The following is a 17,289-nucleotide window of genomic DNA, read 5'->3' on the forward strand; positions in this document are numbered from 1 at the left end:
CCAGGATCATGGTCAGGATCATTTTCTCATTGAGATAGAGACTGACCAAAGCACTGCTAATGTTCATCACGTGTCCTGCTGTCATTATGCATGGTTGCACGTGCACTGACTCCCATAGCTGGCTTACCATTATCAAAGCACTTTGAAGAAGAGACAGAAAATATGCCTTTGGATGCACAAGGTTAATATTAGAGCACAGGTACTTCATCATTCTCACCACAGCCATTTGGGCTTTGAGGTTAATCATGATGTATTGTTAATTTTATGCATTTTGAACCTTAAATAAAGTGTGATTTTATTTTTATTGAATATAATGCACATCCATAGTGAATGAAACACAAACATTTTTTTTTTATCCAGTCTGGAACAAACTTGGACTCCAAAACATGAGTCATAGTCATTCTGTTCATTAGTTTGAATATATCTTTAACTCTAATTACAATGTTGCTCAGCCATTGTGCCCTGGCAGTTGTTCAGCTTCACCTTGTAACCCAATCTTGTGCAAGCTGAACTAATGTCAGCCACAATATTAAGGAGACTAATGGGCTCCTGTTATCTGTGGCCAGCACCACTGCCAGCAACTTTAAAACAAGATGTTTATCATTGCTTCTTAATATCAGGAGCACAGTAGTGTGAACAATAACACGCAGATACAATATCACTGCAACTAAGTTGTGGTGTTGAAATATATATTTACAGCTCGACGGTGGATTCTTGGTTTGGTGTTTTTGTATGATTGTATCCGTTATTTCTGTTCTGCCAGCAACTGATTCTCTGTCCCAGGAAGGACAGATGTCGCTGCTGCTGCTGCTGCTGCTGCTCTGGACATTATGCATGGTCTCCTGCACTTTAGTCCTGTTTTTGTTGTTTGTCTGATGTCACGCGTGCCTTGTTGCTCACTGTGCTTTTTAAATTGCCCCTCAGGGATAAATAAAGTGCCCTGAATTTAAATTTGATGGCCGTGCTTGGTATGACTGGATGTGTTTGAGGAGTTTACATTTCAATATTTTTTCTCTGTGTCTCAGAAAGCTGACCTCGCAGTGGCCGGCCTCACCATCACCGCAGAGCGTGAAAAGGTCATCGACTTCTCCAAGCCCTACATGACCCTGGGGATCAGCATCATGTACCGAGTCCACCTGGTGAGTTTGCTTCCTACGGACACTGTTTTACACACACACACACACACACACACACACACACACACACACACACCCTCTAAGAGCAAACTATCGGGCTCTTGTAAAGCTTGTAGACATACAACAGCAGGCTGTTGAGCCTTGACTAATGGCTGGGGAAGAACCACTCTCCCATCTGGACTCTATTTCTTTCAGTTTTGCTTAATCTCTCCCACCAACTTCACAGCCTTCCCTTACGATCTGTCTTTTACCTGTCAGCACCGGCATTTCCTCTTTGGAAAAGGTATCTGCGGGGTTCCAGAACACCCTTTTTTCTATCATCTTCTACTCCCGTCCGCTTTTTATCACTTGATTCCATCAGGTGTTTCCTCCCCTCCTGCACACAGCCAGAAACTTCACCAGAGCAACTTTCCTGTCCAGCTTTATTCGCTCTGATTATCTCCAAAAAGACATTTGATGTTGAGCTTTGTGTTGCTTGACGCAACTTGTGACATGTGCTTCCCACAGCCAGGCGCACATCACCGCACCTGGCAGCCCATTTTTGTAGCCGCTATCTGGATGAACTGGGCTTCTGCAGCTCAAACACACACCCGTGCGCCTCATGGAATTTTCAGGATTAGTTTGGGGTTTGTGCTTTTTCGGTAATCTCGTTCCTGTCTGCTCAGTCAACGTTTTAATTGTGTCCATTTATTTACCTCCCCCGTGTTTGCCTCTTCGGTTCCTCTTCTGGCCGCTCCATCTTGGCAGTACCAGATGGTGTGTTTTACTGTGCGAACTTATGTGATGAAGTTTGCACTTTCTGTGGTTTCATGCTTGTCCTTTGTATTGGCTTGGCCATCATGTTCACACAACTAATGCCCCTGTGCTCTGCGGAGCGCAACCTGGAGAATGAAATACCGGTAGTAGTGCAGGTAGAAATAAAAGCCAGTGTTTGCAGCCAATGGCCCATTTATCAAGAATCCTCCCCTAAAACCCAAGGTGCCTTTACAGAACACGGAAATGTACTGAGCAGAGTCCGGACTGTGACGGGAGCTAACAATAGCACAGTATCCCACAGTGGCAGAGGCTCCCATTCCACTCTGCTGTTGTAAACACCCTCCTTTCTCACCTACACGGGTGTAGAAATACCTCAGTGCTGGCACACAAGCAGTAACTTCACACAGACCCTGACCCAGTTGGCACAACACTTCTTTGTTAAGAGGTGCTATAAGCTGTTCAGACACTTATTACTGGGCTTTAGGATAAAAGATGTATCTGTAACGTAATTTGCCCAGCTGCGATTCGTACATACATGGTCAAGTGGGCTGTGGATCGTATACATTACGCTTGTCTCGCTCAGATTTCTCATGCTCTTTTATTCTCCCATCGCTCCCATTGCCCTTTGAAATCTTATCTGATCTGACTGGTGGTGGTCCCCCAAGCCTCCCTGTAAAATTCAATATTTGAATTTCTGTGACTGAGCTACTTCTTATTCTGACACACTGACTATTGATCTGTGGCACACTGATCTGAACAAGTGGGTTAGCCGCTGCTTATTTCAAACTTTAAATGAAAAATTTAGAGTGATCAATAACAATGATGAATGCAATAACAGAGAGCCGCCACTTGAGCTTAATTACATTTTGACTGTGTTGGTTGCTTATTTATCCGTCTCCTGTTCATTATGTACATGCTATCTGTGGTATTCTGTATCTCTATGTTCGAACCTACAAAATTTCTGATTTAATTCATGTTGCTTTGCCTGTCTGTCGAGATCTGCATGAACCTATCACATCTTTTGAGGTCTCACAGGTCTTTGGGTTGCTGGAAAATGGTTCAACTCATTTTGGACTTTATCTGGGTCTAAGTATGGACCCGGGAACATTTTCACTGTCAAATGTTTCTCGTGGATTTGTAGCACGAGTTGACAAACTGCACAGGCGCTGCAGGTGTCAGTCATGTAAATGTGAGTTGATATTGGAAGGCAATTATAGGAGCTGCCTCCCACCACCAGGATGCTTCTTTTCTCTGTACACATTTACAATTGCCAGACCTTCGCTCACCATTTTTTTCCATTCCCATTTGTGAAGATCATCTCCGCAGACAGTGTTCAGTGTATCATGATTAGGCCAGTTATTTTGACTGTCACAGGCAAACTCTTTTAGGCACCTACCAATAAGGCATTACTGCAGTCACTTTTAAGCCACATGATGAAAGAGGGTTCCAGCCATGGAGGAGCCTCCTGTCTGGCACAAACTATCTATGTTTGCAAGCTCGAATGAAGATCTGTAGCATAGTAATTAGATGTGTGCTTGTTTAATCCTCTATATATGCTGTATCCTCGCAGACATGAATGTGGCTTTAGGGTAGAGAAATAATCTCCTCTCTGCAAGTCATGCTGCATATTTATCTCAACACTGCAGTAAATGAAGTGGACATTATAGCTATGAACCTAGATAGACTCTAGAGCTACAGTCGGCTTATTCATTCACATCTGTAACAATCTGCTCTAAACCCAACAGGTAGTTATTGTATCTGTCTCTCATTTTTAACATTTAAATGTCTTCATCCAAATGTGCAGAAAGAGAGAGACACACAGAGGGACAGAAGGAGAATAAGAGAGAGAGAGAGAGAAGGAGCAGGCAGTGTCTAATTAGACATAGGAGTTAATTAGGGGTTTGTGTTTGTGTTCAGCAGTGGCCTCGAGGGCTGAGTAGATCACATAGAGCTTTATTGAGGGTTTGGTCTCACAATCTCACAAATATTCACATCAGGGCACTCACACATGTACACAAATACAAATGTACTTCTTTACATGTGTACTGAACACTGAGTTGACACAGAGGCAACCTGATGAGCCACAGAGGCAGCAGGATGTTGTTGGCGATGTACGCCCCCTGACCTCTGTCAAATCAGCCGCTCTCCCCAGATTACCCCTGCAGCGATCTCAACAACAGCTGACATGGTTCCTTCATGACACAATTAGAAACACACATGCACACAGTGGTGCCAAGAGTCTGGGAAGCTCAAAGGAATAAGAAGAAAGAAGGGATGAAGCAATGAGGAGAGGATGGATGAGAGCAGGGAGGCGGCAATGGGAAGCCTCAGTCAGTGAGTTAGGATGTGAGCAGGCAGCTTTGGGAGGGGGGGGGCAGTGTGGTATGAATACCAAGAGTTAGGATGACTAAGTGGAATGTTTGACAGGATAACCTCAGCTGCTCCTCCAGCCATCCTTTTGGTGTGCGGCAAATCCCTTAAGAGACAGTAGAAGGTGGAGAAGGAGCAGCAGGAAGTTGAGGCTGGGAGGAGGGCGGGGTCAGGAGGAGTGAAGGAGCAATTATCCTTCATGTTGAGAGGAGGAATATTGTTCACATTCTCAAAGAGCGGCACTATTCTTTTTGTAGAGATCACTTCTTGCCTTTTCTTCTGCTCTTTCCTATTCCTCCTCTTCTTCTCTTATTATGCCAAGAAATTAATTTTTTAATTAATAATTATTTTTTTTTCTAAAATCCTTTCCACATGCTGGCAAATATATCATTTTCCAGTAGACTTCCTTATGTGTTCCTCCCTTTGAGCTGTGACAGGCTGGTCTTCTTCCCTGTGTTTTCCACTGACACACGATCACCATTCAGGATACAGAGAAAGCACAAACGGAACAACTAAACAGCCTGGGGGCGTTCCGCTGGGATGAACCACTGTTACATTGGTGTTTTATGAAATGCAAACTAAGCCCGGCATTGTATATTGCTTATTGCTGGTGTCGGTGGTGCTGAACTCTGAACTGCAGAGGTAAATCAGAGGCAGTTCTTCTCCTCCCTCCCTCTCTCCTGTGGGCCACCATCGATCAAATAAGGATTCGACCGCCGATGGCACTGGGATGCAAACGGATTCTTCGCACAGGAAATAAAATGGGTTCTGTATTTTTATTCTTCCCCTTGGTGCTATTTATCCATGTGCGGCTGTTACCTTGACAGGGTTCTCTGGTTGCAGCTTACGTTTGGAAACCTCAACAGAAATCTGTGGCAGCAGAAAGTGTGACCCAGTTTCTGGAGCGGTTTCACGTAGGTCTTAATGAAACGCAGAGTAGCAGTGGCTAGAGATGCTAGTCTCCCATTCAGATTCATATTCATGCACGCAAACAGGACAAAGACTTTTGTTCAGATTCAACACGTTAAATTTTGGAAAAGAACAAAGTAGACACACATGCTGGTGGTGATTGGGAGAGATTGCTTAATCCTATTGTAACTTCTTCAGAGTAGAATTGGGGGGAAAAATGATGCTTTAAAACTCCACTCATTTTAGTAAGTGCACACTGAATTTAAAGGTTTTAAGCCGTCCCCATTTAGCCTTTCTGAATTGCTTTCTGCTCATTAGAATGTGTCTCTCGCAGCTTCACTACGGATAATTTCTTTTCCAACTCGGGCAAAAAAAAAAAAAACGTATCTGTGAATCTTAAAGCAGATATATTAAAGCACCAGAGTTTTCCCCAGCACTCTTCTATTCTCTCTTCGTCTGCGTTCTCCATCTCCTTTTTCCTGCTCCACCTTGCTGCACTGTCACCGGGGAATGGCGGCAGTCTTCATGCCCGAAGCTAGCGCCTCGCCAGGGGCAGTCGAAGGAAACAGTTCGTGGAACACTAGATCTGCTGGCTGCAAGGTGGTCCAGCAGATGGGACAGCTCATGTCAGCACACACCGTCAATGATCCAGAGCCCCAAAATGCTGATTGTTATAATCAATTTCCAATAGTGGCATCTCAGGACCGGGGAGATGGCCATTTTGTGTTTCACACCACTCCACTCATCTATTTTCAGGCAGCTATTATCATCATCATAAGCATTCCACTCATTAGACAGACAGCAGCACATTAAGACTGACAGGCTGATTTGAATCTTAATGAAACCTGTACTAAATCTCAGTTCCCTGCTGCTTTTGTGGGTTCATTTCATTCAGGCGATTACAGCGGCATGAATGAATTTCCGTCTCCGCTCAGGTCTAAATGTGGGTTTGTTAATCATGAAAATGCTCTGCAACATCTCCTTCCTTTCATTCTGCAGATTTAATTTTGAAGGGACTAATTTTTTTTTAATGGAATTGCCCCAAGAAGTGTCTTGATGGGGGTTTTATGAGGAGTGAGGAATGACCAACTGTGTTCTTTTCACAACACTCAGACAATTGGATTTGGCATCAAACTCCATTTACAGTCGAAGCACGCACCTGCCGTGCGTAAACCAATATCAGTCCTGGCTGATGTCAGATCAGCCTGGCTACACCGCACACTTGACACGCACATAGGAAACATGCACACACTTGACAGTGCTTCTGCAGTAATTGGTTTAATTTAGAGGACAATAGCTGTTGGTTCTGGATAATGAAACACTGGGAATTAGCCCCTCTACTCTCATTGGTCAACAAGTTGCCAGTCTGATTTGAGCTAATTCATCTCCTCTACCAGTGCAAACCCACATGTTGGGAGCTTACTGTTGCTTGGGCTCAGGCCTCTCACAGGGGGCCTGCATGTTCGCGGTAGTGTTAAAGTCAAGCACGGGTCACGGAAACAATGGATGTGTTTAATGACTTAACCCTGAATCTGAGCAGCACAAGTGATGGCTGTTTTTGTGAGTAATTTCCATCGTTAATTGCCCCTGATTTCTCCAATGTCATGGATTTATGCTGTTACAGTCATTGATGTTGACAGAGGGCATCTCTTTTCCCAAAATGTCACAGATAGAAACGCTTATCTGTGATGTGTGTCCATATCCAGGCTTGTGCCATTGTTGATCATTGATTACAAGGCTTGGTTTGAACTGGCAGTGTGTTTGCAAATGAGATTTATATTATTGCAGCGCTATCAGTTTAGGACAGGAATAATCTGTGCCCACACTTTTATTTACTGTCCTTTTTTAAATCATTTCTAAATTAAACTGTGGGTCAAACCAAGAAACAATGAAACTAAAATCCAGCAGCATGTCTGACCCCGACGATGCAATTTTCAAAACAAAACATCCCAGAAGGGACCCTCACGTTCGAAAATAAACTTAATACACAATAAATAATTAATCAACTTGAAATTTGAGTAAAAATAATGGACTCACCCACAGAGGAGTCACCAACATCTGAACAAAAAAAGATACGTTTCTCCTCCTCTGGATGGGAACAAATAAGGTCTTTGTTCGTAGCTCCATTCATACACTATAATGTGGTAATATCATGCGATACCTGAATCCCATTTTCGGCTGCCTGTCGGAGTCATGCTCTCACAGCGAAACACATCCGTTGAATTAATGCAGTTAGTTCATCTTCACCTTGACAAGAACGTTTTTAGCCTCTCACCTGCTGGTGAGAGCTGAAGCCAATGTGGAGTCGACTCGGCAGAATTGAATTGTGGACCGGGGTGCATCCTTTAATGCATTAACCCTTCTCTCTGTGTGTTTTTGTCTGTTTCAGGGACGGAGGCCAGGTTATTTCTCCTTCCTGGACCCTTTCTCCCCTGGTGTTTGGCTTTTCATGCTTCTGGCCTACTTGGCCGTCAGCTGTGTCCTCTTTCTGGTGGCGAGGTACAGAGTTCCTACCAGTGAAATACACTCAGTTCTGATTAGACAGAGCAGTTGGGGGCACAGTCAGACCTTAAAAGAGGCATTGCAGTACATAAGTTGGTTTGTGCGAGGATGAGACAGGGGAGGAAACAGGTGTCTCATGGCTTCTTTCTTCAACTGGTCCTCCTCATGGCAGCACAGGGAGGTCTCCAGCCTCATACTGACACCTGCTGGTCAAGGAGGTCAATGACGCACCGCTTAGTCTGTCCACTTAAAAATGTTCAATTAAACAGTCCAACAAAACAGGAAAAACACTTGTAACAATAATGAAACTCGTAAGATTCTTTAGTGGCCATAGATCGTTAAATCAAGGAGATGTGGCAGATTATAACTCGCAGATGAGAGCAGTAATTGCTATGGATGTTTACTCGGTGTGTTTTGTATTAAGCAGGTTAGAAATTGCACGGAAGCTTTTAACATGCATGTGTAACCATAGACTTTGTTATATGTGGTTGCTTGTCCATGCTAAAGCCTCATATATTGTTAAAAATATCCCTTTTTGAAAGCCAGTCTTAGCTAAAGCATGTTTCTTCAAGCCAACCCAGGATTTGAGCCCTAGGCGCAGGCTTAAGAACTCTGCTGTTCTGTGAAATACAGCGAGATTTATCTGACAGCATTGAGCCTAATCAGCATAGTGTCTCTTGAGTCTCGCTCTTGTCAGGTAGCTAAACCCAATGCTAATTTAGCTCCATTTTCTGTCTATCTCTTCCCAGGTTGACGCCATACGAGTGGTACAATCCCCACCCCTGCATTAAAGGCCGCTGTAACCTACTGATCAACCAATACTCTCTCGGCAACAGTTTTTGGTTCCCAGTTGGAGGTTTCATGCAGCAGGGATCTGCTATTGCTCCCCGGGCTCTGTCTACCCGTTGTGTCAGCGGAGTCTGGTTAGTAGACAGATGCAAATCTACTAAAGTTCTTGCAGATTTTTGCCATTTCATGTTTATTTCGTTCCATTCTGTTTGGATTTCATGCATATTGCGCAACGATTGGATGCATTTTCCCCCTTAAGTGATCTCGAACTTCCTTCTTTCGTGTGCATGAGAGCAGCTACAACTGCATCATCTTTCATCCGACTCAGGCACTGTCATCTGTATCCATGCACGCTCACACCCTCACCCATTCTCTGAAAACCCTGCAGTGTCTTCTCCTCTGAGGTGTGTAGATATTTTAATCCTCCCATGTCTCACCCAGACAGCCTGTCTTCATGCAGCCTCCTCATTTACATAGACTCCTGTCAGCGAGTACATATGTCTGCTGGCTTCCTTCTACAGGTGGGCTTTCACGTTAATCATCATCTCATCCTACACTGCCAACCTGGCTGCCTTCCTGACGGTCCAGAGGATGGAGGTGCCCATAGAGTCAGTGGATGACCTGGCAGATCAGACAGCCATAGAGTACGGCACCATGCATGGAGGATCTACGATGACCTTCTTCCAGGTCAGAGGTCACACACAACTTTGCATGTGAACGGTTGAGAATATGACATCCTGCCACATGGAGACCTCAGCACCCTTGGGCCAATGGGCTGTTATTGATGTTATCCCCCCTCTTCTCCTTTCTGACCTCCTCTAATTACCAGTTTTATCTGTTTCCCATCTGTTCCTGGCCACAATCTCTTGGTATAAGACACTCAGAGAGGCGCGCAATGTCCTCTTTGATCACCTCAAGACTTGACCTCAGAGCGAATGAGGCGGAGTGTGACAGAAATAGAGTTACAAGAAAATAGACAGTGAAGCATGGTATAGAGGGAAGTAAAGGGAGGCATTATCCTTGTCTTGCTTTGAACTTGTACACCTACTGGACCATAAAGGTGTCCGACTAGAAGGGCCAGGTAATAGCAGAGGACAGGTGGTGGTGTCAAGTGAAGATTTCACCCCCAAGTCTGAAACCACTCAAGCTGAAAAAGAAAGACTTTGACATGCAAGAACTTTTACAGGGTCACAAATCAGTCAGAAGTGATAAAAGATGACACCAGGCTTTTCTACATACCAGCTTGTCTCTGTTTGTTGTGAACACCCTGCAGAACTCTCGATACCAGACCTACCAGCGTATGTGGAACTTCATGCACTCGAAGCAGCCCAGCGTGTTTGTGAAGAGCACAGAGGAGGGCATCGCACGTGTCCTCAAGTCAAACTACGCTTTCTTGCTGGAGAGCACCATGAATGAGTACTACCGCCAGAGGAACTGCAATTTGACCCAGATCGGAGGCCTTCTGGACACCAAAGGCTACGGCATCGGCATGCCGCTGGGTGAGTTGGTCCTACCACTGATGTAGCCACGGACGTTAGGATCTAAGGCAGGAAGACGGAAGCAGCTGATGGATTTACTTTATAATTCTGTGTAATTCATATTTAAGATAAGAGAAGATGCGCTGGCTGAAGAATACGCCATAAACATCACAGTGAAGGCTGTAATCGAGAGCAAAGCCTCAGAAAGCCAAACCATTAGCCGCCATCGTAGGGGCTAATGGTTTGGCATAAGAAACTAAAAGAGACGTAGAGCTTTAGGAGAGCTGCTGCTACCACGCCGTGATGGGAGCATTTACTGCATAAAACATATGTCTCATTTCTGGTGAATGCAGAACTGCTGCTGCAGGAATGTAGTGCTCCATTTATTCTGTGAGTTTATTGATGCTTTCAACTCATCAAAGTACAGCTGGATAGAAAAATAAAACTCCTCAAAGTAAACAAGTTTCCATGAAATTCCTTTAAATTTGAGGTTTAACCACTAATGTTGTTCTGGGCTGTGACCCACAGAAATTCTTTTTTTTTCTTTTCTAATGGAGTGACAGATCACCTACACACCAAAATCACTGATAGATTATGCTAAAAACACACATTTCCCTCTATGCTAATGAATATGAAGCGCAGGAGAAGGAGGTATGGGTCTGAGTGAGGGCATTACATCAAATCTGATACAAATCTGTGATAAAAATTAGCACATTTTGGAGAACAAACTGTTCATCCATCCGGGTCGTGGAGGACGCAGCCCTTCCACCAGGTGCTCCCAGACCGGTTGAGAGATATAAGATCCTCAACACATCTTAGGTCTGCCCCGAGGTCTCCTCACAGTTGGACGTGCTTGAAACACTTCTTAGGGAGCCATGCAGGAGGCATCCTCAACAGGCTCCTCTCGACGTGGAGGAGTAGTGGCTCTACGTTAAGCTCTTGTCAGGCTGAGTTCAGCCTTTACTAATGTGTAAAGTCTGGCCTGGTCTTGTTACTGAGGTCTGCCGCTAAATTGGATTGAATGCTCAGTGATGACATCTGTGGCATGAACTACGGAGAAAGTGCGTATTTTATGTCACCTTTCCTTCAAACATTTTGTGTTTGTGAGCTTTTCTCCATGTGTGCCCTGCAGGGTCAGTCTACCGTGATGAGTTTGACCTGGCCATCCTCAAAATGCAGGAGGACAATCGCCTGGAGATCCTCAAAAGAAAGTGGTGGGATGGCGGCAAATGCCCAAAGGAGGAGGACCACCGGGCAAAAGGTTTATCTAGTCTCATCCCGGTTTCTCCTCCTATTTTCACATGATCTCACATCATTTCTTCCCCAGGCCTGGGCATGGAGAACATCGGTGGCATCTTTGTGGTGCTGGTGTGCGGCCTGCTGGTGGCCATCTTAATGGCGGTGCTGGAGTTTGTATGGATGTTGAGGCAGACCCCAGGAAATGAGGTGAGACAGGGCTATCTAACCTGCATCTGCTTTGTCTCTCTGTCCCCTCCCTGGCACCCGCCCCCTCGTGGAGCTACGAGGCTTTCCAGTTTCCAGCTTTGACAGGAGAAGCTACGCTGCCTCCTTCTGTCAAGCCTGAGAGAAATAAAGCCAAAGATGTACCTCACATATACCTCAGAGTACATATACATATTTTTTCCATCTATAGCAACAGAAACTGTATAAACAATACACATAATGTAGTAGGTATCAATGTAGTTTTATTCAAAGTGAATAGGTTTTTACTGGGTGCCTCCAATAAGTTTACTGATACAGTAAATAGAGTAAATGTGTGTCACATGGATAAAAATGTGTGTCAGCTTTAGAGGGTTTCCTCTAAAGCTGTCTCCTGTTGCTTGCATGACCTCGATCAAAATAAACAATCAAATAAGAGCTCACTCCCTCCACCAGAGGGTCAAATTCTTTAGCCTCAACCATAGACGACAAATACATAGATGTGAAACGTAGACAGAAGAATTGTGGTTGTTGTAATAGCAATGCTTAAAAGGGATCTGAAAAAAGGAAATATCTCTATATAATCAAATATCCGATATTTGTCTCATCAAACGGACTCCATACTGTGATTGATGGAATTCAATAAACATTCAGAATATGGAAGTCAAACAAAAGCTGATGTGATTTCTTCTTTTTTGAGCCAGCAGAACGCCGCTTCAGCCCGAGCTGTCAAAAGTGGGTGTGTGTGTTTTCGGGATGTATGAGTTCAGATAATACCCACTATTACTCGTGATACTGGGCCATCAGGTGGGTTTGGGAGCGCTGTGATTCAGTCAGACGCCACTGTAAGAGATAAAAATGTGTTTGCTGAGCGTCTGTATCTACCTGAAGGTTGAAACTGACACCTGTTGTGTTGTTATCTGTATTGCTGTTTGTTATTGTTGTTTAATGGTACGTTTGTGCTTGTGTCGTCCGTCAGTCTGTCCCGAACCAGTCAGTCAGTCAGTGAGTTGTCTGGCCTCTCTCCCGTTCTCTCCCCCTCTCATCCCCCTCTCCCCCATCTTTCTCTTCCCGTGTGTGTGCTTGCAGCATTCGGCATGCGAGGAAATGCTGCGCGAGCTCCAGGGGATCGTTCTGTGCCACAACGGCCTGCAGGTGAGGCGAAGGCGGGCAGCCTCGGCGATGCGGCCGCAACCTTTGCCCTTGGAGGAGCGTCGGGCGCGAGCCGCCACCGTTAGCCTCAGCAACGGCAAGCTGTGTGGTGGCACTGGACTCCCAGAGCCCCTCTCCCACAGACTGGCCCAGGAGGCGGCCCTGGTGGCCAGGGGATGCAGCCACATTCGCATTTGTCCCGAATGCCGACGATTCCAGGGACTGAGGATGCGTCCAGCAGCGGCCACAGGGGCGCTTCCTTCTCCCACACACAGTGACGAGAGCATAGAGTGGGACAAGACCACAAACAGTAGTGAACCTGAATAACACGTGGATCCAACAGGAGAGATCACCAAAATGTAACTATTTTCCAGGGATCATGGATGATTTGATTTTTTTTTTACTTTAAAGTTGAAGGGCAAGACTATAAAAAGACACTTTGCTCTCAGAGAAAAAGTAGTCCCTTTTGGAATATCCTTCAGTGATTTTTCTTCTTGGTCACAGGAGAAAGTGATGACTCTGCCTCAGCACCCTCCCCAGAGGTCCAGAGCTCCTGTGTCAAACAGGACGGACAAAAACTGCTACAGGGGCATTTGTACTATGCAGTATTTCCAGTCGTTAATCATTGTGCTGTTTCTATTTTTTCCCTCTTTAATTTATTTCTGTTCTCTCGGATTCAATTCTGATATCGTTATTATACTGTTCTTAAAAGACGAGCTCCTTTTCTATCCCAGAACTCACTCTATGTACTTTTATTGCCTCTGAAAAGCTGCAAGCAGAACAGACTATTACAAGTCAATTATTTTAATTTGAAAGTGCCAAAAAAAAAGGAGCAAAAAAGAGCACTGCAGCCTCGAGACCACAACAAGCTCATGTGAGTTACAAACATGGACCTTTTTTCTAGTAGTGATATTCTATTAAATCTGTTTTAATGTCAGTATCTCTGAAAGACGGGGGGTGACGGATGAATATTCAGTTCATTTCCAAGATGCTCCCTTAATTTTTTATACTTTTAGTTTGCAAAAGGTGCTCAACTCAAAACTATAGGATATTCTTCTAATATTCAAGGTTGTGTTTAAAGTAAATGGATGAACTGTTTTTGTGGATAAAATGATCAAATTTAGTTGTTATTCTGTTTATTGGATGAACCATGTTGGCAGAAGTGAGGAGGCTGAGAGCGAACCTTGGGTATATTTTCTGTTCCCTCCTGTGTAGAGTCACCTGTGTTGGTTCGCAGCTGTCACGGCACCGTTCCTCCTTGCTCAGAAGCTTGCTTATCTCAGAAGTGCCCATCATTGTAAATCTGCTCATCAGGTTCTGTCAGTCAGTCCCTCGAAAGCAGGCCACCAGCAGAAGGCAGCTTTAAGCTGCAACTGTGCTATTTTTGCAGGTGTCTTTTGTTTAAATCCCTGCACATATTAGGAAATGGAGTCATTGTTACAGCATTCTATCATTATTTATATAAGTATAAAAAGTTCTATTGTTCAGCCCGTTTAATGCCGATAGGTCACATTTTATTCTTCACATCTCACGTCCACACACCTGAGAATCGAAGCAGGAACACGGCTTCACTTATCCAATGACAAATTTAAACAGACTCACACATTAACCCTCGCTGCCTCACCAAGCACCTGCACCCACACCGTCTTTTTTGTCCTATTTCAGCAGCAGATGTTAACTGCACTTCTAGCTCAATTGTACTAATTGTGTGACCTGGCTGAATAAAAACACAAATGAGTGGTTTGAGGGTGCTTTCTTTCCAGTCACACAAGAACATACCAGTATTTTGAATTAAAACATGCACCCAGCATTCTCCCCTGCTGCTAATTCTTCAGTTATCAACTCTTATTGTCCTGCCAGTGGTGTTTAAATACAGCCTGACCAACAGGGAGCCACAGTGTTGCTCTGAAGTGCAGGAATAGTTATTTAAAAATTATATTAGACCAGAGAGTTGTGCACTCCCAGGAGATATCAGTCTTTACTGTAACCGGAAACGTGCACTAATTATAAAGACATCATGAAAAAATAATTTTCACCTCTTTAAGCTGAATTACCACATGAAATGCAAAGCAAAGAAAGACTCGCGTTTTATTAGCAGCTTTATTAAAAACGTTTCGATCCATTCGTTGAATGTCACTAAACTCGTGAGAGTTAGCTCTCGCTGCAGCCAACGCCCACTCCTTAAATACTGAAAACATTTACAGGGGTGCTAAATCAAGCGTAGTTGGAACGAGATTGCCAATTACCTCAGGCAGGAGGAGCCGGTAAAGTAAGAATTAAAAACAAATCCCTCTGAAACTGGGTGGCCTCTGCTGGAACACTACCAAGAGGGTTGACAGAATCTGCCTGCCATATTTTATAGACATATAGTTTCCCCAACACCCCACCCCCGCCCCCTGTTTTTCTGCTACACATTTCTAAAAAACAACCTCTGGTTCTGCTTTCTGTACTCTGATGTATTTGACCTTCTAAGATGGTTGGATCTGTCACAGTAAATACTGTCTCAACTCGGTTTTATGGTTCCACTGGGAGAATTCTGCGGCGTGAGCGAGGATGCGCGCCTTTGAAGCCGCGTAAACACGGCAGTCGTTTGCAGAGCCGCATTCTTCCTGCACACCTCTGCACAGTTATGATTTGCAGAATTAGCCTGGGTCAAGTGTGCCTCTAATTACAGTCCATCCATCAGAGATGGTCGGAGGAGGTGATTTCCTCTGATTAGGCTCCTTGAAAGAGGTCGTCCGGCGCAGCATTAGTGCTGACAGGTTGCGTCAGTACATCAGCGAACTGCACGCCTCAGTGCGTCTCCGCAGCAACTCACACGTGCGTGATGCACCACCTTTGTGTCATTTCCGTGTCACTTTCTGCCTCTCCTACTGCTTCGAGCTCCATTATTTATATACATTTAGGGGGGGCGCCTCCACCCCAGAGCCGCCTCTCATCTGCTGTGGGCTTTATGGAGACGGTGATAAGCTTTGAGTGCCTGCAGACTGTGCAAATCTACTTCATCCCCTCATAATTGGCTCAATGTAGCGTTAAGCAATACCGATGTCCACGTAGTTGACGAGTCTGTCCCGCGCACGCTCACGGCTCACATCCGCTATACTTGAAGAGTGTGACTTCTTTTGTCAGTTATGTGGAAACCAAAACGGAACTGGTTGTGTTAACTGTTTTTAATTCAATTATTTAACTCCTTCGTCCACAATTTTGGAAAGAAAACACAAAGCTGTTGCAGGTGTCTGTTGAAGATAAACATGCCTCCTTTTTTCAGTCTGAAGGCACCGCCTCGCACGTGGAAGCCCACTAATGAGCCTGGGATTAAATTCCAAATCAACTATTATGGCCAGATTGTATTAACAGCACATATTCACTGGTGAAAGCTTCCCCGTTGAGGTGATGGAAATGAATTAGAAAGGGGCTCGAGAAGAGGTCAAGAGGTTGCTCCGAGGCTGGCCAGGCTGTTCTCCAGCCTTCAGCTGACTGACACATGTTGCTGAGCAGAATGACCAAAACATTTTCTTTGTCTTTCAGAGAAATAAAAAGGAGCTTTGCTTACTTTGTGTTCTGATTCATCACTGTTGGCTCATGCCTCGCTTAACAGACAGGGTACGGCTGATGAGCTCAGTGCATGTGCGCGTGCATGTGTGTGTGTTTCTATAAGTCAAGTTAATGTTAACAATAAATTACAGTAAGGTGTAGCAGCCAACTGTCATCAGCTATTCATCAGAAAACCGACAAACTGAGCTACATAGGCAAACATTTCACTAATAAAGGACTCATTCATTCGTGCTGAATGTATAAAAACATCTTTGTTAACTCTATATGAATGTTGTAAAGCTAAGACATCAGTCATGCTCTGCGCTGACTGTAATTTCCTCATGTTTCCTTGACATTGTTTATCTTTGAGGAAATGCAGCAAAGACAGAAGTCAAACGCTGGCAGTTTTCAAATAAAAACCACTTCAGTCCACAAGGACAAACATCTATAGTTGCATGTGCAAATATTGTCTTATTCTCATTTACTTTGGAACTGTGGTACCTTTTTGATTTTGTTCTTACGGAAGACACGGTCTTATGAAAGTACTGCCTTCTACTCCCCTTCTGTCAGATGCTCTCATCAGTTTTTCCGGGCCGGGATGACGGCAGCCATCCTCCTTAAACCCCAAACAAATAGAAACTGTGTGAAAGTGTCAGTGGCGTAAGGAGAAAGTGTTGGTTTTTTGAGGCCTCTCCAGTTCCTGTGTTAATTGGTGGTTGGAACACAGAATTATCTTAATCCTTCAGTAAATGATTCAGTGCCTCACAGATGAGAGCCTAGAAAAACCTGCTTCACTGAACCGTAAAAAAGGCAGACTTGAAAGTTTAAAAAAGGGGGTTTATCTGACTCCCTGCGGGGGAAGTCGCCTTTATCGATGCCGTGCAGCTAAACCATATTTCCTGCATCATTAACTGTTGTTTTCCGCTCTTGTTTTCATTGGTGCACCTCCTGCAGAAATCATTCCATTTTTCTACTTTCTTCCATTTTTGCAGCTTTGGCTTTGTGGGTTAAATGAAGGCACTTTAATCTGGAGGTTGATGTGGCCACTACAAACACCATTGCCATATTTGGCCTCTGCCTCTTGAATCTGCACATCTTAAGGATAGGATTTCAAGTAGAAATCTCATTAAATGCATATAAAGCTATAGAATACACACGTGTTCTATTCTAAACAGCTTCTCATGGCCATCAGCAGTCATGTGCTACCTCTAGTGGGCATTGGT

General features: G+C 44.4%; 1 protein-coding gene across 8 annotated transcripts in view; it reads left to right on the forward strand.

Annotated features, from left to right (window-relative positions):
* The window catches only part of grik4 (glutamate receptor, ionotropic, kainate 4), a 170,317-nt gene extending 154,233 nt beyond the window's left edge, over positions 1-16,084 (forward strand). For 5 of the 8 annotated variants that reach the window (XM_057049638.1, XM_057049637.1, XM_057049641.1 and 2 more), the window contains 8 exons: positions 1,026-1,139; positions 7,561-7,670; positions 8,423-8,596; positions 8,984-9,149; positions 9,736-9,961; positions 11,073-11,201; positions 11,268-11,386; positions 12,470-16,084. In XM_057049638.1, the coding sequence (XP_056905618.1) occupies positions 1,026-1,139; positions 7,561-7,670; positions 8,423-8,596; positions 8,984-9,149; positions 9,736-9,961; positions 11,073-11,201; positions 11,268-11,386; positions 12,470-12,859 (1,428 nt within the window). In that variant the 3' untranslated portion in view covers positions 12,860-16,084. Of the gene's footprint in view, positions 1-1,025; positions 1,140-7,560; positions 7,671-8,422; positions 8,597-8,983; positions 9,150-9,735; positions 9,962-11,072; positions 11,202-11,267; positions 12,055-12,359 lie in introns of those variants that run through there. The other 3 variants (XR_008953001.1, XM_057049644.1, XM_057049642.1) reach the window with 3 other exon arrangements.
* The last annotated feature ends 1,205 nt before the right edge of the window (positions 16,085-17,289 follow it).

Source organism: Takifugu flavidus, chromosome 12 (assembly GCF_003711565.1).
Source record: "Takifugu flavidus isolate HTHZ2018 chromosome 12, ASM371156v2, whole genome shotgun sequence".
Classification (NCBI taxonomy): domain Eukaryota; kingdom Metazoa; phylum Chordata; class Actinopteri; order Tetraodontiformes; family Tetraodontidae; genus Takifugu; species Takifugu flavidus.